The 25328-nt window shown below is 41.6% G+C and overlaps 2 protein-coding genes across 2 annotated transcripts in view; one reads left to right on the forward strand and one right to left on the reverse strand.

The window, feature by feature from the left end:
- The window catches only part of LOC130205009 (astrotactin-2-like), a 249438-nt gene that overhangs the window by 29339 nt on the left and 194771 nt on the right, over positions 1 to 25328 (reverse strand). Inside the window, exons 16-19 of the mRNA XM_056432100.1 lie at positions 25146 to 25325; positions 13005 to 13327; positions 6166 to 6299; positions 4472 to 4620 (exon numbers count right to left, since the gene is read on the reverse strand). Coding sequence (XP_056288075.1) covers positions 4472 to 4620; positions 6166 to 6299; positions 13005 to 13327; positions 25146 to 25325 — 786 coding nt within the window. The remainder of the gene's footprint in view (positions 1 to 4471; positions 4621 to 6165; positions 6300 to 13004; positions 13328 to 25145; positions 25326 to 25328) is intronic.
- trim32 (tripartite motif containing 32) lies at positions 17550 to 22982 on the forward strand. The gene is made up of 2 exons (XM_056432101.1): positions 17550 to 17635; positions 18434 to 22982. Exon 2 carries the CDS (start codon positions 18446 to 18448, stop codon positions 20474 to 20476), a length of 2031 nt encoding a protein of 676 aa, XP_056288076.1. The 5' UTR covers positions 17550 to 17635; positions 18434 to 18445; the 3' UTR covers positions 20477 to 22982.

A 25328-nucleotide genomic window follows, 5' to 3' on the forward strand; every position in this document is an offset into this window, starting at 1 on the left:
GGAGAGAGAGGCCTGATGGTTTGTACAGATGTGAGAGGAACAGGGTAATGCTAAAAAAAACAAAAAAACCTGACCCCTCAAAAGCCTTTCTGACACATGAAAAGAGAGGAAAATACATTTTAAGAGGGAATGTATAGAGATGTCAGCAAAGGATGTAAAACATTAACAATGGAACCTTGTGGTGCGTGCTTTCAGAGGCCATGTGAAGGATGTTGGAAAGCTTGCAGAAAGCCAAGCTAGAAGGGAACAAGAGCATGAGATCCTAACACATTACACGTCATTATCTCAAATTAAGTTGTACCGTGCTTTTACTTTCAGGTCTTGATTTCCTTGTATCAAGGTGAAGACACAGCTGTAAGTGCAAACTGTTCAACTCTATGTTGGAATAATAATGTTATTTCCTTCCGTTTAAAGTCAAATTTCTCCCTATTTTCGGTCAATGGTTGCAAAAATATGAATGATGAATCACACATAATAAGCCACAGCACACTGATCAAGATATTTTCAAACTGCAAGAAGAGGCCTCGGGAGTATTAGAGTCAGTCAGTAAGCGAACATGGTTGATACTGACACCCCCACCATAATGGAGGCTTTATAACTTACGAAGGCACCTCCAAACAACACACTTTGACATTACTTTTGCATTCAGCACTGAAGCCCACTACAAGTAAATGTGCAGCCTTTTATTATGTGATGAGTTTAGGCAGACTATCATTTCTGTAATTTACATAAAGCAAGAGGGAGTCACATTAGCTGCATTTATGGATATTAGCTGAGAAGAAGATACCATTCACTGTCAAGATTGTCAAGGACTATGAATGATTGCATCCATTCATTCAGGATGCTGGTACGGATGAAGAATCAAGCAAAAAGGGTGGCATACTAGATCATTTGAACCAGCTTGTGAACAAAAAATATTCCTCATCTGCAGTGAGCCGGGGGATTTGGAAGTTTTAAATATACAATTTAGAGCCACAGAGGTGATGCAATTTGTGAATGAATGCTGATGTAGCTGGGGAGTCTTTAAAGTCTACGTCAACTGAGTAGCCCTATAAACTATGCCATATTAGTTCATGGTCGTTTATGAGAGTGTATCGTTGAATATGTGCCCATAATTTACCCCAATGAAAAATATGACATAACTTTTATTGATAACAACCATTTTAAATCAGTGTTCTCTCAATGAGATTGATCTCAAGAAGACGCATATGTGGAAACTTTCAAACAAAAAAGGTAAAGACAGATTTATTCTCATTGTCAAATGACTACTTTGAATAATATCCATCTCAGGAGGGATACTGTATCATTTCTTATCCCAGTCCAGACAGCTCTGACATAGAATCATGGCTTTGGGAACACATTGAGAGCGGCATCCAAGTGTCTGCATCTCCGCACACACTCTCTGTCTACCATCTGTATGAGTGTACACACTCAGAATGTGTTTGCTCTGAGTGTGTGACTCATACTCAAACATGCTGAGTGTCTGTGTGTGTCTGTTTATGTGTCCTCTCTTTCAGACACCAGACCAAAGCGCTGGTTCAACTTGGCAATGGGAGTAAATGCGGCTTCAGCATATGCTGGCTCGGGTCGAATCCCATCCCCTTGAGGCAGGTGCTGTGTTGCTACCGACGATGTTGCGGATGGTTAAAGTCCCTTCTCTTCACCACACAATATTGACCTGTGTCTCGTCTATCTTCTGATTTCAATCACACTGTCGATGTGTTTGTACATTTTTACCCAGCACACATCATAACCCAGGCATCTCTCTTTGATTTGGCCTGTTCAAATATTTTCTTCTTATATTTGGATAACTCTTTTTGTTCTTTTTTGTCTAGACTACCCAGTCACCCTACTCTAGATGCTCTAGTTAAGTTAAATAAGTCGGTTTGTTTCACTCGGGACATTAACAGCGGTTTCCTGGGTGAAAGTTAATCTTTATTTGACCGATCCAGCACAAGTATCTGCCCTACTTACTTACATCAGTTGGGCTGACTCTCTAATTGAGACACGGGTGGATTTACACTGTTGAGTTAATTGAGTTTTATTAATATTATGATACAACTATCTTGTTTTTATCATAATATTCTCTCCTATAAATGAAATCTGAACACCTCACAATGCTCTACAGTATATAGCCCTGACCAAGCTCTGGATCAGAATGTGGCCTTACGATTGTCTATTAAAGTAAATCGGCCGAATAATCCTTTTGTCCGTTCCCACCCTTAGATGTTGGAGAGGAAGGCTTAACTGCAAGCTCACTGGTTCAAATGAGCACACAGTCTAGGAAAATATGAACGGGGAAAAGAAAGGAGAAACACAAAAAACCACCAAGATGCCCTCGAGCAAAGTATTTATCCCAAAACTGCTCCATTAGAGCTGCTCAGTGGCCAACAGTAGAAGACTGGTTTCACTGGCAGATCCATCGGGGAATGTGTATGTGTGTGTGTGTGTGTGTGTTAAAGTAAAGAAAACAGCATGGAGGAATGACTGAGCTTGAGAGCACGGCCTGATTGTGTTACTTTGTATCCACAAGGTGGGCAGGGCACAAGGCTACAATGGACTTCTTACTTATCTCAGCTTATGTTTTTATTATACAGACTTACATTTCCCATCCAAAGTGCTTCAAATGTGGTCCTTACAACAGAAGCCAGGAGTGGGTACAGGGAGTAAAAATCCAATAATTTCAAAATAAATCAGAGTAGATGTCAGACAATGACTCTATGGCTTTTATTTGCTGAGTCCAGAGAACCAGATCTCATCATTTTAAGAGGCCCCTTATTATTTCATGAATCGATCCCCGTAATGCCTTCCAAGTTTGTATCAGCAATCTTAATCCCCACTCGATTTGAAAACAATGAGGGTTTTGAGGGGGTTGAGTAGAGTCAGTTTTTGGCATTTGCATTGGAAGTGAGAGCTATCCAGATGCATGCCCTTACAGATCATAATACATGTTTCCACTGAAGGGGAACTATGGTCTGCCAGAGTTTCCTGCCAATTAACCTAGTCCTCTATTAGGGGGTCATCAAATGGACACACACATCAATCCACTCAACTAAGTTAGATTTTTCATTTACCAAAGTTGAGATAGTTAAAAGAAGTTCAGAGTAAACTCGACAAACATGGCTAACAGTTAAAGATAAACAGACATAATGGGGAGAAAAAAAGACAAATGGCAAAGACATTGACTTCTTTACTGTCTGTGATGACAAGATTTATAGTGGTGACTGGCACATAGCGGAGTGAGTCACCCACACCATCTGCCCCTTCCTACCTCACCTCTGCCAGCATGCCTGTGTCTAGCTGTCTGTATCCTCTCCCCGCTCGCTGGTGCCCACTCTTCATCAGCACTCCTCCCAGGGGTGATCGATGGCCCGTCTATACTTCCCAATGACTAAAGCCAGGTTCTTCCAGACCACCTCATTTCTCCAATATTATTACATTATTTCCCCATCACCCTTCCGCTGACTCACCCCATCGCCGTGTCCCAACCATGACCACTTCCCTAGCCCTCCGGCACAATGGTCAGCCCCATTTATGGCGCTTGATAAATTGTCCTACGTCATCTTCTCCCATCTTCAGGCTAAGCGCTTCCTTCTGTTCTCTATAGAGACCAAAACTTTACCCTAATTTCCTCCAATTGTAACTTCTGTAACTGCTTGGAATATTCTCTATTTATGTGGACGATGTGATATTCCGAACAAACAGGTCGAACACAATTAGACGATTTAGAGCTTCTTCCATTCGGGGTTTCCCTCCACTTTTCACAGATGTGGAAAAGGAAGAAGAGACTCCACACAAACCACACATCATTTATTCTCTTCCTCAGTACTTGTATGTGTGTGTGTGATGTGTATGTTTGTGTGGGTGTGAGTGTGTGTGGTTATGGCATTAAGAAGAATGTTCCAAACACATTTATAAACTGTCTGGTGAATACCAATGTATTATTAATGGCTATGGTGCTCAATATTTGTGTTCTAAGAGATAAATGGTCCATACTCAGCATAACTATAATGACAGGGCCAGTGTGCATTCATGTTACGTAAATTGAGTGAATAATGTTGCCAAAAGTTCCTTTTTTTGCACTGGTGCAATGGCGTGGAGCAGCCTTTGGCTACAGATTATGGGTCTTCTGGAAGTCAGGTTAGGGCTTTTCTTTGTAAGAGAACAAACAATTGTATAAAGAAATTTGACAAATAATTGTTATTTTAGCTGCTCTTGTTAGAGTAGCTATTTAGTATTTTTCTTAAGTTGTGGTGGCATGTTTTTGTATTCCAGGATTGTTTTTGTTAGTTTTTTTATGTTGAATACCTTGTGCTTTGTTGTATCCCTTTGTCTTTTAACATCTTGTCACCATTTTGGAAATTAGTCTTTTCACTTATTTCCAACATGGTTAACCAATGTCAAATCATAGTACTTGAATCACACATTTATAACAAGTACATCACTTAAGCCTGGAATGGAGATGTCCTACCTGTGTAGACCTCTGCCTCCGAGGGATCCTCAATTCGTTTGTGCTGGATGATGTAGTCAGAAACTTTGCAGCCAATCAGAGGCTCCACATCTATCCACTCCAAGGCCACCATTGTGCTTGAGGGCTCCAGGTAAGGTGCGAGACGTACACTGATGGAGCCACATATACAGGACAAAGTTAAGACAACAGTTTATCCCCTTCATCTGGATTTTTTATACTGTGTGTGCAATACCTCAAATATGGGCATGAAACTAAAATAGCTAATAATCCCAGGTGGTCATTGCTATGCTAGAGTAGAGACTGTCACACCTAAAGAGTATTTCATTGGACAACAGGATGGCAACAGAAATTCCGATGCCACCTGTTCTCCATAAGAGTTTTCCTGTACAGTTATCCTTCTTTAATCCCTCAAAAGAGATTCATGAATTAAATTATAATGTTGCCTGCCCTCCAGCTGTGCCTATGGCACTAGCTGAGAGAGGAAGGATATCACTCTTTCATAAAAACCCTGCTGCTCGGTTTTATCCTTACAGATAATATAATAATATTAATAAGTACTGCGGGTTCTTACTGGTCTTACACTCCGGCACTGGCCAGAGTAGGAATTTTGGCTGCTGCAGCTACTCTTCATTGACCCGTTCGTGCCAACCGGCATGGGCCCAGGGAAATCATGACCAAAACTCTGGTTGTGGCACCTCGCCCGTCCTCTCCAATTCCACAACCACAATCCGCAAACAAATCAATACCAAAACCGACATAATAGCGTCTAAAGCTACTTGTGCAATACTTGTGCAACATATTTTTGGTAAAGTATTGCTTAAAACCACCCCACAAGGCCAATTTAATAGCTGTTCTGGAGTTTATCAGCAGAATGTATTTCCAATGTTTGGTAAAATGTAAAAAGTACAGTTTTATCTGTTAGCTTAAAAGCTAAGGATAAATGTTTTTGGAAAAAGTATACATTGTTAAACTATGTCTTAAACCCCTCAAGAACTGTGTTGAAGTGTGAGGAGATTTTGAAGCTGTGGTCACAGTCGGTATTGCAAGATACAGATGTACACTGCCCAAAGACATTTAAGCCATTCATGTATTTCTCCCTCCTAAATATGTTTTTACATTATTCTGTTTAACGTTTGGTTGTAGTTGATAATGTGTTAGGAACTTTGCGTAAAACAATTCATAGTGAGTGCAAATGTCACAAGGTCATGTACCAGAATCCTCTCTTGCAGCTCCACTATATTTGATCCACGTTCAGCTTTTATTATTATTCTAGAGTGGTGCCAAAAGAGATTGGCCCTCATTCACTCTTGGAAGTAATATACAAATTGGCATGCTTTATTTTCATTCTTGATTTAAAGGCTTTTATTATAAACTCATCATCTAACCTATTGCTCTTCTAACTTCCTGTTTCTCTTTAAAACTTCTCAGGGAAACAATGGCTAGGATGGATGACTCATTAGGACACCTTGAATGAGAGCATGTTCTTTTCAGAGAAGTGTAAGGACCGACTGACAGCTATTAAAACTTCGGGGACTGTGCTTGTGCCTACAACTTTTAGTGGAGACAGATGTGTGTGTGTGTGTGTGAATGTCCATGTGCATATGTGATGGTGCCTGCTGTGCATCAGTGCATGCATCCATGAAATCTCTCTTGTGCATGAATTCCTAGGTGTCATTGCGTCACTTCACACTCACGTTGGCTGCCTGAGGGGACTGCAGTTAGGCAGGCCGTCTTTGCTGAAGGCACTCAGGTCACAGCGACACCAGTTATCAATGACATCGCCCTTTCCAGCACACCAGTATGAGCTCATTGTGGCGCTCTTGAAGGCCTGTAAAGGGTAACAGGTGAGAGAAATGCAATTATCTCTTGAAACATAAGCTCCCCATCCATCTATGCTTACCCCACCCCATCTCCCATCCAACCACCCTCCCCATCACTACCTTTATATATCCCAGCACCCACACACACACATAGGCATTTCTGTCCATATGATAACTCTCCTTTATATACATTTTCTTTTTCTCCATCTCCTAAATTAAACTACACCAACATATCAAACCCCAGCCTTACCACAAGGAAATGAGAACTGTCCTAAATGTCCTCCCTTTACGAAATTGCCCTCTCTCTCTCTCTCTGATTGTCTAACAATGAAAAAGGTCTCACAAAGAAAGACATGCACATGCCCACACACAGAGTGACCTTTTCATACCCACCATTTCCAATTACTGAGGCAGAAACATCTCACTAATATCGACAAGCTTACACTATTATATCATAGGGTAACTGTGACTTTTATGATGTAGGTGTGAAAGCTGTGCCAATCGTATGTTTCTGTGTGGATCTGTCAGTGTCGGTCCATCTGTGAAGGGGATGGGAGGGGTTGTGTTAGGAGATGACATCATCCCCTAACATCTCCTTGTGCTGCTTCATTAACGGGCGAGCGAAAAATCAAAGGCAGAAGCTCAGTCATCCTCTAAAAGGCAGCAAAATGCCAATAATACCGTCAAAGCAATAAAGTATAATGTCAGGGCTTTCCTAAAGCCACAGGCATGATAGAGAGTGAGTTCAAGGGAGTTTGCAAGCACTGTGGTTCCCCCTGTCACACTATGGATCAATGGAGCACTCAGTTATTTATGTGCTTTAACTGCTTGCCAATGCTGCCTCGCGTAGACAACTTCGGAGATCTGCTTGATCATGGTCACAAAAATAGGACAGTGGAATCATGCGGAAACATTATCACTCGGTACCAGGCATCCAACTAACTAGCTGAGAAAAGCAACTCCTTTGTTCCAATACACCATGACATTCACTGATCCAAAAGCAAAGGAACTGATGAGACCACACACACACACACACACACATCTGTAGGACAACTGCAAACACGAGTGTGACGTGCAAACATGCACACAAACGGAAAGATGTATGCAGCTAGGTTGATTGGTGTGAGTGACATTTGGGTTGGTTATAGTCCTGACCGGAAAGGCAGACAGCTTGCCCAAAAGAAGAGCCAGTGTATGCACTCAGAAGCTGATGTTTCCATTTCCACAACACTGCACTGTTAGCTGTAAAGGAGACTCAACAGTCTTTCATGGGAACTGACTTCTTCCAATACCACTTGCTTTTACTCAGTGAAAGTGACCTTAATGAGCAGCATATTAAGATAAAGAGGCTAGAGAGACCAAAGGAAAAAGGAGGGCAAAAAATCTACAGAAAACGAACGAGGGAACAAATGTGTGAAAAGGGGAGACTCTGAACTCTCAAAGCATTCCCCACCTTACTGTGGGACAGGATCAAGAAAGGCTTTCCTATTATTTATCCTCCAATACAAGACTCTCCAAATGAGTGTGCTGAATGAGCAGTTATTATAGAGAGTAGGCAAGCACTGTAATTCATGGCCATATAATAACCCCCTGGAAAACAAAAAAGGGGAAAACGGTAATTACATTTCTCCCCCCCCCTTGCCTGAACCCATGTGGCTAACTGCTGCCAGAAAACAACAGCAGCAGGGGTCTTGCCACCTCATGTCAAAAGGGAAGCAGGCCACAGAGAAAGGCAACAAGAAAAACCTGGACTCAAGGTCTATGCACGCAGACAGACTAGACAAATATGAGAAATGAGAAATGACCTCCACTGCTAGGGGCAAAAGACAGAAAGACCACAGGAATGCCATGCGTATACCACCACCAGATTCCTAGAAAAACCCCATATGGGTCTGCGCACTTGATTGCATGGCTGCACATGTGAAAAATAGACAAAGCGATTACCGCCGTGTTTATGTTTGAAGAGTAATGCAAGCCAGTCTCCACTGGGTAAACAGGGAATCTATTTGTGGTTTAGAGAGCAGGGTGGGGGGTTGGGTGGGGGGCACAGGAGGTAAAGCAGAGATGAGGATTTAGAGAACAGCAAGAGAAAGGGACTGCTAATACATATACAATGATAATATGTCAAGTGTGTGGCTGTGAAGACAACCATATACCCGGCTGGCGTTAGTAAGTCAAATCCTTTAGTGAGATGAACAGACACATTGAAAGGCCCAGGAGAGACTATTCTGTGTTCAATGCAGAGATAAGTCAAAGCTGAAAAGGGAAAGATAGCCTACACTGTATTGATTAACCATACATCCTGTATTTCCAAGAAAGCTATAGATCCATATTCCGTGCTAGCCAGATAGGGGTAATAAACAAACCGTAGTCATTTTGCTTCATATTACGCAAGTGTTTTGATAAAGACGGTCATATCTGACTGTAACAGTGTAAGACAGTTTTTGAGCAGTCATAACATATTTTCCTTCGGAAACCAGCAACCCCCCCAATGGTTACAATAACACATGGTTCTACCATTTCACAAATATGCCACAATGCATCTCCATTGACCTTATCAATCCTGAACAAATTGAGCTGAAATGTAATCACCCCCTGCTAACAGAGGACAAGATCAGAATGGCACGGCTACTGAGCGTCAGCAACAACTCCAGCCACAAATTCCAAGCCTTGACATCATCTAAACCCAGCAGACTCACTGGCACCAAAACACCATTTGGACCTTTCACTTTCGTAGAAGCCTGTCGTGACTTACAAGAAGGCAAGGAAGGCCAGTGTGACCTCTCTAGTGTATTACTCAGTTTGTCTAGTCGAAGCGGACCATATCACTGCCCATTTTCAGAGGCTAATACATGAAAACATTAGCCAGCTGGCCCATAGTATTGATTTATACGATGATCACCAGTGGTGGTAAAGAGTCTACGTCAGTACACCATCAATGGTGACCTAAGTGTGTGTGTGTGTGTGTGCGTGTGCGTGCGCACACGTGAATGCATTTATGTAGCAATTCCAATCATTCAGGGATAATGGCGTTAACAATGGAACCAATGGGCTGCTACAAGGAATCTTATCAGAAGTAGTGCTTCCAGGAAATTGGACACTGGCGGTTTGGTTCACCCAGAGGTTGAGAGGGGATTGCCATGTCACAGACGGACCCTCAAACAACACATATTGCTGATGTCATTAATGTTTCATGGACCAACATGTTGACCAGCAGTGGCCTGTTTATTAGGTGTACCTGTAGCTAAAACTAATGCAGTCTAATAAAATGCAATTATTACTACCTTTAGGAAGATCATAATGCTGTTATGACACCCCCTCTCCCCCGAGTTAATGTCAACAACTAGACTAAAAAACAGAAACACCGCTATATATAATGTTTCAGTGCTCTAGTAATAGGCTGCAATAGTTCTAGCTAGATGTACTAAACTGGTAATTCAGTGTTATATAAACTGGCCATAAACAGTTGATAAGAATCAGTTTAATTGTTATCTGTTTGAGTGTGCGCTCTCCTTGGTACTGAAGTGATGTTCTTGGGATCAACACTTTCATTTGACATGCTTCCGATGTGTGCATCAGATTAGAGGACCTGCTGGATTACCCATTAAACGTATACCTAACCCGCCATTCTGCATCATGCTTCAACTGCTTTCATTTTGGTGAAAATATGATATTGCCCTTATACTTCTGTGCCCCCTCCTGTTCTCACTGAGCCAACCCTGCGAGGGGCTGCAATAGTGCGTTACGGTGAGAGCATGACAGCGTCAAGATGTAAAGCATTTTGACCCATTAGACTCACAACCAATTTGTTCAAAAGGTTTACCATAATTCAGTCACAGCATCACAGGACATAGGACCAGTGGCAAGCTCCCCAAGCGTTTGCTTATTTATTTATCCACTGAGGTATTTTTCTCTGGCACTAAAACAGGGCAGTGTCTGTGTGCGTGTGTGTATTTGCGTGCACACCCCAGACCAGTAAGCAAGACCACCTTAGTCGAGTCCAAGCCCATTCCAAGACTGGTTTTAGGTTCAATTTAAGTAAAGAGCAGGTTTAAAAAGTCAAGCCCAAGAAATAAGCAAGACAATGAAGAAATAAACCTCAAACTTTTCCTTTCACATAAAAAAATATATAATTATTGTGTTTTTTACAGATAAAGTATCTGGAAATGGAAATACAATTATTATTATTATTTAGTCATTATTTCCTTTTATTTCCTATAATCTTGGGATATAAATGTAATACATAATTATACAATGCCTTTATTTCAAGTTCTTCCGACTGAAGAAACCCAGAGCAACTGTTGGACAGGGAGGCCAGTGGATCATCCAGAAGGGGCATTTTCTGTGGAAAGAGTTTGGTGCTGTTTTTTTATTTGACAAATGTCACATTTTCGTGTTGCCATCTCCATGGAGGAAAATATATCAGGGATGGACATTTTATAATCTGGACACTTCAAAAATAAAACTACTAACATGGATATTTTCTCTTTTTGGGTACACCAACCATTTCACATTTTAGGAAATAGTTTATGCCAACTATCTCAGTATTTTTTTTTTTTTAATCCTAAAAACTATTCATTGGTAGTGTCAGTCCTGGGTACATGGACAAATACATTCTGTATTCTCTATTTTCTTATTTGACAAAGCCATAGAAAGCAAGCTATTTCTACAGTATAAAAGTGTATTTCGAGTTGTGGTCTTTTTAATGAAACAGAATCCCCCTCTGGCTTAATAACGGGGATTGATGTGAAAGGGACATGCCATGTCCTGTCAAACAGTGAGCGAGTGGCCACTGAAAGATGCAGGTAACAGAGAAAGGAGAGAGGAAGGGTTTTTATATTTTTTTCTTGTGTCTTTAGTTTATTGGTGCTGCTACTGTGATGACAAATTTCCCCTTGGGGATTAATAAAGTATATATCTATCTATCTATCTATCAAAGAAGAGTGCTAAATCCATGTAAACCTGGTATTGGGTACATCTGGAGAATAAGCTGGACAACAAAGCCTCCATTTTGATGGAATCGGGGAGTTTTAGGGTAAAAATATATAAAAGAATATAATTATCCAAAATAATTAATCTCTCAGAATGCATTTTCAACATGACAGCTGTCTCTCCAGATCGATCCAGTCAAGTAGAAAGCAAATGTACGTGTCTGAGACAAAGAGTGTCTCTCTGTGTGTGTGTGTGTGTGTGTGTGTGTGTGTGTGTGTGTGTGTGTGGAGGGGCAGGTTGTTTTGTCGTTCGTCTCTAATGCAATCTAGGTATGTGCCTTTCAGACGAGCAGCATCATTCGCCGCCGAGAGAAGAAAGGAAAGGGAGGAAAAGAGGAGCAGAGTGATGGACTCCCAAGAGGTCGATGCCATCAATAAAAAGCTAATATACCTGCCTCAAACTAGCTCAGAAGGGCTTGCCAGAGCGATCCACTGCGGTCTACCCCTTCTCCTCATCCAGCTCACTTTCCACATCCCCAGAAGACCACATGTTGGTGTGGAGAGGGAGAAGGATGGATAGCGAGGTGTTTGCAGGAGAGGAACATTTTGCTCTTCCTCACATTTAGCTATTGATGAAGCCCAGTATGGATCGTCTGATATTGATTGTGCCTTCTTTTCTTTGGGGTTGTGGTGCTTGTCATGGGCGGCACGTACCGTGGGCTTTGCTGTGTGTATGTGTGTGTTGCCTCTGATTGCATATGTATATGTACAACAACGTTGGCGCCTGGTAATTTCTGAAGGTAAGGTAATTAGATTCTTGATTGGGGGAAGCGTAAACCGTTCCGCTCCCCATGGTGTGTGCATGCGTGTGTGTTGGGTATGAGTCACCTGCAAACAGCTCTGGGTTGGCTTACACACGCACAGAGAAGACATGTACCGGATGTCGAAAAGAGCAAAATGTGGTAAATTAAATGTCAAGTGAAGCCAGGGCGCCCTCCTAAATTACCTTATGGAAAATACATCTGTTATGATAAACTTTTATTGCACGATGACTTTTCATACAGGGTAAAATATAAACGCAACACGGCCATTAAACTGATATCCTGCAACTAGTTTATATATATATATATATATAATATATATTTATATATCACACATTGACATCCCCCACAAAAGGAGAAAACCATGATGTAATCTTTTTATGGCCTCCGTATTACAGTGTTCAATTCCAGTGGTCCAAGTTAACCATCTATTGCCACCTAGAGGCGGTTTGTTGCAACAGCCTCAGTTTGAACGATTCAGAGGACAATGGATATGTACAGTGCGAAAGGATTACGCCACCATGAGATTGTATATTAGAAAGACATACTGAATAATTTACATATGCTTCCTACAGATGATAGCTTATGTCACAGGAAAGCATAACATATATATTAACTTGCCTCACAATTACCATAAACTTCTGTTTGCAGAAGTGGAGGTATAACCACATCCCAACCAATTGTAATTGGTCAAATCGTAAGTTGACAGTTAAAATCCTTATAATCAATAATCCATCATTTAAAAGAGATCAAGGCTTTATAGTTGGGTGTGGATGTTTTTGTTTGTTTGTCTTTTTCTTCCAATTCCAGTCGGTATGTTGAGGCTTCAGATCTTTTTCTCTTTCTTGTTTTTACGGTCACTCTCCTAGCCTCTGCCCTCCCCTTCTGCAAACACACCCACATGCATGTGCAAACAAGCAAACACACACATTGTCTTCCTACCCCCATGCTGATTTCTCACCTCTTTGGTGACGTTGTCTTGGACCAGGCTATAGAGGGGCACCACGCGGCTGACTTCCAATAGCACGGGGATGGGGGAAGGCTGCTCTCCACTCCTGCTGTTACCAGTGCGGCCTCTTCCTGACACTCCTCCCATCACGGCCTGGTGATGGCACAGGTGGCAGCCAGCTGGACAGCTGCCTTTCTCCTCGCAGCGGATCTCCACGCCATTCACCATGTCGTCAGACAACAGCTGGCTCTTCTGGAGTGCCGACAGGTAGCTGATGAAGGGAACCGACTTCAGCTCACGCCGCCCACCTCCACCAACCCCCTGGTCTGTTGCCTCTGGAGGGGTAGTCAGAAGAGGAAGGAAGGTTTAATGGAACGGATGGGGTGCAGATAAAGTAAAACTAAGTCAACAACATGCATTATTTACATTCATTTTTGGTTTCACTTTGTGTATTCTTTTAATATGATAAACCCAAATCCCTCTTTCCCAACAACTCATGAGTCGTCACTTGGAGTAGCAAAGAACATCCAGTCGCTCAGTTGCATTACGCCTACACATCTGGATTTACTTTTGCTTGCTGCCAAGGAAAGGAAGCAAAAACAACAACTAATCCCTTACTGTCATCAGTTTAGACAAAGGATGAAGGGGGGGGGGGGGGGGGTGGCTTCCTCTCCTGATTGTCTATTACCACTATTTGATATTCTCCCTATTTGGGGTGGATTCTTCCTCCTCACATTTCCTCTTTCAGTGACAACAACACACCATGTGGAAAGAAGAGGTGACGACAGACTCAGGAGAGGAGTAGAATCAGGAGAGAATGTTACTCGAGTGTTTCAGTGGAGCCATGTTGTTTGTCATCTCTACTGATATGATTTGTGTCTATGTGCTTTACACAAACAGGCACAAATGAGAGTTTTCCAAATTAGGAAAATAGTGTTCTCTCTACTGACAGAACATTCAAGTGGGAACTTTTTTGATATTGCTTTGAGACATGATTCATCATCAGTCAGCACATAACTCAATACATAAGAAATATGTATCTGCAAATGTATCATTTTCCTCATCAAAGCACTGATATAAGTGTTAAAAACACTGACTATGTTTCATTCTTAAATGTAGGCTGTCATATGTTATCAACGCCCTTTTAAAGAAGCTTTTTTTGTCTTAATGGAAAAGACAACATCAGCCCGACACGAGGGTTTAAACACGTGAATGGACACATGTATAAGTTACATTAACACCCCCATTCACATGGAGGAAACTACCAATGCATACAATATATACAGAGGCTCACATGCGCCCCCACACAAAAGACAAGGAAGCCCAACCCTGAAGGAAGTGGGTAAGACAGCAGGAAAAACCTTTGACATTATTGAAGGTGGGGCATTTTGGAAAAATTAGGGTTAATATTTCTAATTCCTTATTTCCTTTTTGCCCTTATTGAAAGACAGTGAAATCAAAAATCTTTAAACCTATTATATAACACAATGTATAATGCATGAACCCAAATGTGTTTGTGTGAGAAACAGAAACGGGTCTAAATGTGTCACTTGGACTGCTGTAATATCAACAATGTTAAATAAATTAACCCAAGACATGAAAAGGGTGTGTGTTAACTTTCAACTATTTGTTTCTCTAACACAAACAGATGCCGACATTTGTGATTTACCAGCAGTCATGCAACAGCTCCAAAGAAAACAACACTGGTGAGGATGTTTTCAAAGACTGTTTTCAAACTAGTATGTGAGTGTATCAAGTTGATGTGACATTTAAAAAAGCATTACAACATAATGTAATCAAATAAATCTGAAATTAGTTTTCAATTTTTAACCAAGTGATACAACCCATATGGACTTCGATATAACTCAAAGCTGAAAATCATGTGATTACCGAGTATGCAGTACTTCATTAAGCCTGTGTTTATGTTGTATTATTAAAAGCCAAAAATAAAATAGGTACAAATTACATTTATAAAAATGTAATAATTAACTTGGGGATAGAAAATAATTTCCATGCTTTAGCAATTTTATACATTGTCCATTGTAAAATAAAAAAAGAAGGACAAAAGTTTTTTATTCACACAACTGACTTTTTGGCTCTCTGAATAACAACAACTGAAGATTAAAAGTGCATTAGGAGTCGAAAAAATATATATGATTGTATAGCTAATAGGCTAGACTAAACAACCAAGCTGTAGCGGCAATTCACTGCCATATAATTAATAATTGACTAGACTATTTGGGGGGTTACTGTGGTTATGAGATAAACACAATCCAAATCTAAGGACATGACCCCCACACATGTTGCTATGGCCCTGGTGTGTGTGTGAGAGAGAACTGAGTCTGTGCATACATTCATTGATGTATGTCTTTTCAGCTTACTCCCCGTGTGCGTCCGCAAGACACTGGTAAGTTGAAAGGGTGGGTGGTAACTTCATGTGCAACAGTATGTAAACAGGCTCAAGGGGTGGCCCAAGAGCCCAATTACATGCACTTCTTGAGGCAACACAGACACAGAAAAGAGCTGTCGTCACCCAGCTCTCACAATAAAGCCCTGTATATCAGGTTGGCTTCGGCTAGTCAGTCAAATTCACTCTCACACTCTTTAACTCAATACAGTTGTTTATATTTCTGTAAACAAATGCATTTGATGAAAGATCTGGCACTGTCATATATTGGATATAGCCAGGAGAAAATATAGCCACAGTACTGGCAATGTCCATAACTAGCTATTAATAATTCTCAGTGTATTTCTACCTGTATAATTACATTTTCCCCTAATATTGTATCTTTTTTTTAAGCTTTCTTTCTTGACTTGTTTTGAGACTATTAGCAAACTGCTGTAACAGTTTCCAGCTGTTATCACAAAAGTATTTTGTTTGTGTCTCTATTTATGTGTGTACCGCATAGTTTCCCTGACATCTGACCAATGGTGACACCCTTCACGAGGATGAAAACAGGATAGCGTGTATTTTAGTGCAGTTAAAGGAGTGGCCAGTCATTCACGTCTCTTTGCTGTGTGGAATGAATTTGATGCACACTTGCCTGCAATCAAACATAGTGAAGAGATAAATGAGTGAATTTTCTTTGCCATTGATCTTGCACCGCCTATGTTAATTAAAATGTCTTTGTAGACTGGTTGCAGTATAATTACTCATGAGGGACACATCCGTTCTGGCCAGAGTTATGTTGCCCAGGCAACAACAGCAAAGGTGTCAGATATCTTCCATAGCAATTTAATACAGCTGTTGTTAGATGTGGTTACTGTTGTCATTGTTGTTTTTACTTTATTCAAACAGCTGCTCGTGCTACATGTCTTCAGTCTTCTGATCTTAACAGATCTACAGTAGCTCATATTTCCGATTCATTTTCCACAGCCTTGCCCACTACTGGTATCGCAGGTGACACATGCTCTTAGAATGTGGACCTGTGTGAGCTGTGTGTTGTCTGCAAAGCACCATTACAATTACACATATACAGGACTGTCTCAGAAAATTAGAATATTGTGATAAAGTTCTTTATTTTCTGTAATGCAATTAAAAAAATATTAAATATTAAAAGAATAAAAGGCTTGCAATATTTCAGTTGATTTGTAATGAATCCAGAATGCATGACATTTTTGTTTTTTTAATTGCATTACAGAAAATAAAGAACTTTATCCCAATATTCTAATTTTCTGAGACAGTCCTGTATATTGCCATATCAACTAGTTTAACAGCAGTTACTGTGGGTCTGATGATAGCAGGCCAGAATACAATAGTCACTAAATGCGTTAAATGACAACCAAAATGCATATTCCATATTTCTTTACAACAAATTTTCTGTGCTTTACCAACAAAAAGCAGTTTATTATATGGTCTAAATTCCCACATTTACTCTCCACCACTAAGTTGACAGGGCCTTTAAACAGATATCTTCTGGAAGACCTATGCTGACCTCTAGTGGTCTTTTACTATAATTACTGTGTTTTGTCTTAAAACATAACATATGTCACCACACCTGGACTTAAAATGCAGTTGTAACCTGTGAGAAGTAGCCTTCCTCAGGTTCTCTGTGAGACTTATTTTCTCAGTTACACGTCTGTTTACCTCAAGTTAAGTAATCATATTTGTGTATTCTTTTAACGAGGGCCTGGTCCAATAATCAATTGTGTATTCATGCTGAACACTAAGAGGGCCACTGTCATTTCAGGATAAGTTGCATTATACATCAGGCATTAAACATTGTATTTTTGCAGGGAAACATTACAACTAAGTATAGTGTGCATGTAAATCAATAATACAAATATATTCAAATCCAATTTAAATTAAAGCTTAGCCTGGCACTTTATTTTTCCCTCTGTTGGGTGAATATGTGCATGTTGGGAATAAGGTATATAAAAGGTATATGTTGGAAGTCAAACAGGAAGTTGAAAACCCCCCAAAACTACATCATAGTAAAAATACCAGATCCGGCAAGAATTCTTCGGCGTTAGGACCCTGGTGAGTCCTTGTGCCTGCCCACACAGCAGCCAATCAAAACCGTCCCGTGCGTATTGCGTCACGTCGTCAACATTGCAGTTTCTCACGAGGAGCTGCAGAAGCAGAGCCACAGCACGCGCAACAAAACCTCTGAACTTCGAAAAAGCTAACATTTGAAGAAAAGGTAACGTTTTCAGGTCGAAATGTGAAAAGAGAAGCAGGACAATAAGCTGCATTTCTCAGTTTCAAATTGTACGTTCACCACAAAACCCTCGCCCTGTGATAGCGTTGAGTCAACGTTGTCGCGGTGTGTCATAGGACACGTCCGTCGTCTTGCCCAGAGGCGTCCTATTTTGCCAACATAGAGGGAATTAGTTCATGCAATTCGTTCGTATGTCTGGACTGCAAGGTCAACCTATTTTTAATCATCAAGTGAGCACAGTGGTGCCCTTAAGGCGTGACCTACGCTTGCAACTGTGGCGTGGAGCGATCGTGTGTCAAGGATAAATATCAACAAATCAACAATTTGATTATTTACCATTAGCAGCTTGTTGTGGACGCTTATTTTCTTCAGCAGCAACATGATATGACTGACGTTAGCGTTACTTACCCACACGTCATGTTTAAGTACATCATTTCCGGTTTAAATGGCGGTCACTAATATTCGCCACATGTCGGTCACTAATATTCGCCACATGTCGGCTTCTTTAAAAAACAGAAGAGCCAACTTTCTGTTCACACTTATTCATTTTCCTTGCAAATGACTTGCAAAGTATCCCACTAACGTTAAATCAGGGACAATGTTTAAGACTATCATTTGTCACTGTGATTAAATTGCTTACTTTTGTAATTTGAGAAATACTTTGCAGTTGCGATGGATCAGAAATGTATCATAATACATCATTATATCCTTATATAATTAGTTCACTCATAGAATGGTGAACTATAATAACAAGTTTTGTTTTGTTTATTCCAACTCAAGGAAAGGACCACAATGGAGGCAGCATATTCCCCGCTGGACCCAGATTTAATCAGGGAGGTTCTTGAATGCCCGATATGCCTGGAGACCTACAGCCAGGATCAATTGAGACCCAAACTCCTGCAGTGTGGTCACACAGTTTGCCGGCAGTGTCTCGAAAAATTGTTGTCCAACACTATAAATGGCGTGCGCTGTCCCTTCTGTAGCAAGGTGTCCCGTATGAGCAATATTGCGCAGCTGGCCGACAATCTCACCGCGCTCAAGATACTAGATTGCACCGTGTCCTGCAGTGCTGCTGCCGCCGCCCTGATGTGCAAGTCATGCTGCAACCGCCTACCACGACAGTACTGTCATGATTGCGCCACAGTGCTTTGTGAGCCTTGTAAAGGGGAGGGCCACCTGCAACAAGGCCATTCAGTCCAGCCGATTAGAGTGGCCGCTGAGCGGCGTCGAAAAGAGCTGGGCGGCAAGCTGGCCTCTCTGCGTGATGTCATGGACGAAATTCAGAAGAAAAAGTCAGTTATTGAAAACATTTCAGAGTCCTTGAGACTTAAGCACCGAGCAGTGCAGCAGGACTATACTTCAGCTGAGCTACGTCTTCAAGAGGAACTCGGCAGGTCTCGAAGGACATTCACAGCGTCCATGGCAAAAGTTGAAAAACTCAACGGGCAGGTCCTGGAAGAGCAGACGTATCTCCTTGACATTGCAGAGGTAAAAGTTGTGTCGCGTTGTGATTATCTGACGATGATGGTGAGGCAGAGCGATATTGCTTTGCTCAAGGATGATGGCGAAGGCAGTGATGATGAAGAGCTGGATTTGAGGAGTAGCTTTCCCACAATGTTCCAGCTGCAGGAGCCAGGGCTGGTCAGAGCAGAGCACTTGAAACCTGTAGAAGTGGGCCAAGTGACCACAAATACCTATACTGTCGATACAGAGGATGAAGAGAGTGGGCTGGACATCGCACTCGTGGGGGACGTAGAGAGTGTAGCTGGGGCAATGGGGGCTAATCTTTACCGAGACATTGACATGGTTGCCGCTGCAGAGGAGGCGGTATGTAGTTCACCATACAGCTTTAAGTCAAAGTCCATGGATGCGGGTGGGGGGTCGCCCGCAGGAGCTGGGGCGAGTGCAGGGCCTCCAGTCTGCCAGTTTGTGAAGAAGATGGGCTGCAAGGGAACGCTGCCTGGCACGTTCAATTTACCAGTCGGTGTCTGTGTAACGTCACAAGGCGAGGTGCTGGTGGCTGACCGCGGCAACTACCGCATCCAGATCTTTAATCGCAAAGGTTTCCAGCGTGAAATCCGCCGCAACGGCAGCAGCATTGACAACTTTGTCCTGAGCTTCCTCGGGGCTGATCTGCCGAACCTCATCCCCCTATCCATCGCGGTCACTCCTCAAGGGCTGATTGGGGTCACCGACAACTACGACAACTCAGTCAAAGTGTACACTATGGATGGACAGTGTGTGGCTTGCCACAAAAACCAGCTTATTAAACCCTGGGGCATTACTGCTCTGCCTTCAGGTCAGCTTGTGGTGTCGGATGTGGAAGGGGGCAAGCTGTGGTGTCTCACAGTGGACCGCAATGTAGGCGTGGTCAGCTGGAAGCGCCTGTGCTCTGCTGTGAGGCCAAAGTTTGTGACGTGTGACGCCGCGGGAACAGTCTATTTCACCCAGGGCCTCGCCCTGAACTATGAAAAGGGCCACAACGAGCCCCACCTGGAAGGTGGCTTCTCTATTAGCTCGGTTGATAAAGATGGCCAGCTAGGCAAGCAGCTCAGCCATTTCTTCTCCGAGAAGGAGGACTTCCGCTGCATCACCGGCATGTGTGTGGATGCCAATGGGGACTTGCTGGTGACGGACAGTGGCAGGAAAGAAATCCTGCAGTTTCCCAAAGAGGGCGGATTCAAAGTTCTCATTCAGGAAGGCCTGACGTGCCCCGTAGGAGTGGCCACCACCCAGAAAGGACAACTGCTCGTGCTGGACTGTGGGGACCATTGTGTCAAAGTCTACACATACATTCAGAGGAGGCACTCCTCCACTTCCTAGAGCAACACTCCAGTCTATCTGGACATGCTTACGCAGCAGAGGCTTAGTGGTGATGTGCTGGTATGAGCGTTTGGAAAAGGTAGCATCACACTTATTCGTCACTTTAGTTTGGCTGCAGTCCAAACAAGTCTCACCCAGCTTTCATTGGGTTACTAAATCAATCTTCCACTGGATTTTAATTTAAGACGCCAAATTAATAACACGCCTATTAAGCTGCTTCCTACCTGGTTATTTAAATTATTCACAACACTTTTTTTGACATCAAGAAACACTGTCACATTAAAATAAACAGAACAAGTCATTGATGTCGAAGCTAACGCAGGAACAAAGTACAGCATATTTTCCTTCCTCTGTTATAGCGCTATATCCACCTTTCAGCCTGACTGTGTGACGCATGGCACTCACTGATCTGGCTCCGCTTTGCAAAAGAAAACAGTAAGAAGAGCGAAAAAAATAACATTTATTTACATATGGAATCGAGCATACCAAGGCGTTTGGCCTGTGACGCACTTTACTGTTGGCACAGCACGGTTTCCAAGTGCTTAGGAGCACATTAATGTTGCTGAAAGCACCTTTAACGTTTACTGTGCAGTTAACTGATGGGACAAGAATCATTAAGTTTCAGCATTCAATGAGTTGCATTCAGTAACATTTAAGGAAAACGAATTGTAGAATGTAAAGTTTCCTACAGGATATAGTGTTGACCAATACAATCACAACACGATAGACCGGAGGAGCGCTAGGTACGACGGGGCCGTGGTGATCTGTCGTTTGCTGGGTTTTACTGGGGCTCTGTGTTTTAAAGCCTCTTTGTGTTGACGGATTCAGGATTGGGGACACTGATGTTTAATTTGTGGTGTCGTTTTTAGTCTCTGTACTTATTTATACTGCCTATTAGCCTGTGCTGGGTTTTATTGAGCAGCACATGGAGCTTACATGACTTTCAGAGCAAATAATACGACAATCTACTGCCAGTTTTACAAACCCTCTTCCCGATGCACAGCCTCACGTAATGTCACGTGGAGGCAGGTTAAAGTAAGATAACATGAGTCATCGGTTTGGCTCCTCCTCCAGCTGGGCTGCTCAGTCAGACCTCTCACTCGAAGCCTCTACATCTCCTTCTGCTGGCCTTCTATTTTTGTTTGTGTTGTGTCCAGAATTATTAGAATAGCAAAGGTTCCAGATGGCTTTTGCAACACTCGAAGGTGCTTACACTTGTTTGTATTCTGGGCTCACCGTCAGCTACATCATACAATCATCTATACATTACCTGGAGTTGCAATGCCAGTACAGCCAACACTAAATAGCTCCAGCCTTCGAACACATGAAGCGTGAATGGGTGCAGCAGGCATCTACAACGTGAATTATGTTTACATGCATTGTTGGAACCTGACATTCATGCCATTTTTTTCCCCCCTCAACCCTGGCCTGTGGTTACACAACCTTTTTTTTTCAGGAGTGTTCAGAGGCTTAGATAATGACGAGTGAAACATCCAGCTTCCCACCCACAGGCTTTATTACACTGGGATGTGTTGTCTTCCTGTTGCTGCACGAGACAACCTTTCCTCCAGCGTTGGTAGAGATGGGAACGACAGCAGCCATGTGCAATGTTTTCCAAGACAGAGGGAGTCAACGTGACTGATTTATTTCCACATGCATTTGATTCAGATTTGTCTGAGACTATATGAAAAATTAGAAAGATGATTCTTCCAGCTAAAATGAAACCAGATGGAACCTTTAATACACAATATTTAGTGGACTAAATATGGGGAACCAAGTTAATCATTTGATACCCACCCATGTATGCAACATATTCTATGTCCATTTAGCCGTGAATAGTAAATATGCCTTTCCTCCAATACCTTTTCTTCCAGTCACATACTGACTCAGTTTTAGCCTTCAAAATTAATTGTTTCACAAAGCTGACCTTAACTTTGCTCCTGAAATCCTATTAAATACAAATATACATATCTGAGAATAGATACGTGTTTTAATATGTACACATATGCATAGGGATGGAGGTGGAAAAGATAAAGCCAAATTTATTGTTATTTCTTTGTGTATTTTTGTTTGAGATGTGTTTGATTTATTGTTAGGCCATGTTCTCAACACTAAACTAATAGACTGTAATTCCAGCTGCATGTCAACCTGGTCATAAATCACCTTTTCAGTGCTTTCACTCTATTTGTTGTCACTAAAAGTAGTTATGACGAGACAATATTCAAATTTGTGAAATAATGCATAACACGCTCGAAAAATCAAGTGTCCTTGTGTCAGTAGGCTGAACTTTAGGTTATCACATCATCTGAATATGTGTTCATTTATGCCATTAGAGATAGTGTTTCCTTGCATACTTACCACTGGATCGTAATACCAATATTTCCATGAACCAAAATCCTGTGTTTAAGGTGGTTTGAATTTTACAATGTGTTGAAGACAGTACAGACATCGCCGTGTTGTATTGTTGATTATCTGAGTGCAATAAACATTTACGAAACAACCACAATATCAGTAGCAGTTTTTCTTCATGCCGTTCTAACATTTGTGTTCATTCAATCCTGAGATCTCTGTGTAACGGTAGTTAAAGAAAACCTCCTTTGGCCCCATGATCGGTTGGCTGTAAACTTTTTAAACCATTAAACCAACATTTGATTTACGGTATGCTGTAAGAAACAGTGTGACAAATATTAATGATTCAATATTGAAGGCTTTTGAAAGCCTTGATGAGTGTAATTGTTAAAAGCAGTGGCAGATCCTTTAAAGTTTATAAATGTAAAAATAAAAAAAGTTATCAGCAATAGGCCTTTTAAGTATTCAAGTATTCACAGTGGGACGGTCCTGTCATATCATTGGAATTATATTAAGGCCTTACAATGTAAGAATTGTAGTTTGTTTTGATGCTCTTATTTTAACTGCTTTATATACAGGAAGGTAGTTCAATATATAACAATACATTTTTTAAGCCAGTCTTATGTTTTGGATGTGAATCTTAATCAAAGTAACAACCAGCTATATATATACCCATAAAATGAGCAACTATTGCCAAAAAAAAATTCTGACAGTTGAAGCAAAAGCAGCAATACACTGATGATGCTGTCCTCGACCTGCGTTTCCTCTTGGCAAGATTAGACATCTAGCTTACATTTTCTTTATGAATAAAGATGAATTATTATATGGCAACAACAGTACAAGCATTATGATTGTCTAATGGGTCGTCATGCCAGCCACTATTGTCCTCCTCGCCGGTCTGATACAGATCTGTATTGCCCTTTGACGTCATTTTCAAAATGAGCGATATTGATCGTCAACAGCCAAGAGGAAATTCAGAAGCAGCGAAAATGTATTATTACAATTATTTACATATATATATATATATATAATATATCCATCCATCCATCCATCCATTATCAATACCGCTTATCCTCATTTGGGTCGCGGGGCGCTGGAGCCGATCCCAGCTGACATTGGGCGAAGGCAGGGGACACCCTGGACAGGCCGCCAGTCCATCCAGGGCACACATAGAGACAGACAACCATTCACTCTCACATTCACACCTATGGGCAATTTAGAGATCAATTAACCTGACTGCATGTCTTTGGACTGTGGGAGGAAGCCGGAGAACCCGGAGGGAACCCACGCTGCCACAGGGAGAACATGCAAACTCCACACAGAAGGACCACCCAGACCGGGAATTGAACCCATGGCCCTCTTGCTGTGAGGCGACAGTGCTAGCCACTACGCCACTGTGCAGCATATATATAATATATATATAAAATATATATATATAAAATAGGTATAATCAAGTAACGTACTAGTAGCTCAAAGTTGTAAAGAATTACTTTCCAAAACTTCTGAATTTGTTCTACTGAAAGCAGCTTTTGTTCAGGCTAAGTGATGCGTTTCACCCAGATGATTGCTCCACCACATATTGTTGACTTGAGATGAAATTAAATCTTATTCCTCTGAGGCACATGGATCGTGTCCCTGCCAAAAAGCATATTGTCATTAAAACATATTGATATTACTCCTTTTAAGGGGATGTGTGGGTTCACCGCTGGTCCCCCTTGAACCCAAATCTGTTTTTCTTTTTACCTACAAGGTATGGAACAGTATTTATTTTGGAAACTCAGATGCCAATCAACCACATTGAATCGCTAGACTGAAAATCAGATACACTTTTGTATCCTGAATAAACAGGATACAAAAAACATCATTTAAATGGAACAGTGCTGCAAGATACTTGTGGGATGTTCGGTCCCACTGATGTTTAATTCAATTCATGCAGCTTATGCTGGCTTTTAACCAGGAGGTAAATTCAGGCAAGATGAAGTCTTTAAACATAACCCAGTTTAATCTATAGTCAGACAAAGTATTAACCCCCCCCCCCCTCCTGTTAATACAGTCTCAATCTTGCTCTTCTTTTTTTCGCTGTGTATTTGAAACAGGTTGCTTGCTTTGAATTAGAAAAGGTTATGTTCTGGTTGTGTTTGATTGTAGCCACAACACTCCTGAAATGATCAATAGTGTACTCTCTCCAAACATGGCCTACTGGCCTCCATTTAAATCTAAATGTATACATTTAAAATCAATATATAGAATGTGAGGAGGGCATCTCAATGTAATGTAGTCCTTCCTGTCTGTCTGTCTGTCTGTCTATCTACACACTCACCTTTCTGGTACTGTAGCCAGAGCTGCTGCTGGGCCTTCTTGCTGGGGAAATAGATGCTGCAGCTGAGCTCAGAACCATACAGGGCTTCAGATACATAGTGGCTGCCATATTGCTGGAGAAAAGCCAGCAGCTCCTCACGTGTGCTCTCTGCCGACAGTGTCTTCAGCACCTTAGAAAAGCCTG

This window comes from Pseudoliparis swirei, chromosome 15 (assembly GCF_029220125.1).
Source record: "Pseudoliparis swirei isolate HS2019 ecotype Mariana Trench chromosome 15, NWPU_hadal_v1, whole genome shotgun sequence".
Lineage (NCBI taxonomy): Eukaryota > Metazoa > Chordata > Actinopteri > Perciformes > Liparidae > Pseudoliparis > Pseudoliparis swirei.

Excerpts from the sequence above, each read along its gene's own strand:
- trim32 (XM_056432101.1), top strand. The coding sequence starts at position 18,446 with ATGGAGGCAGCATATTCCCCGCTGGACCCAGATTTAATCAGGGAGGTT.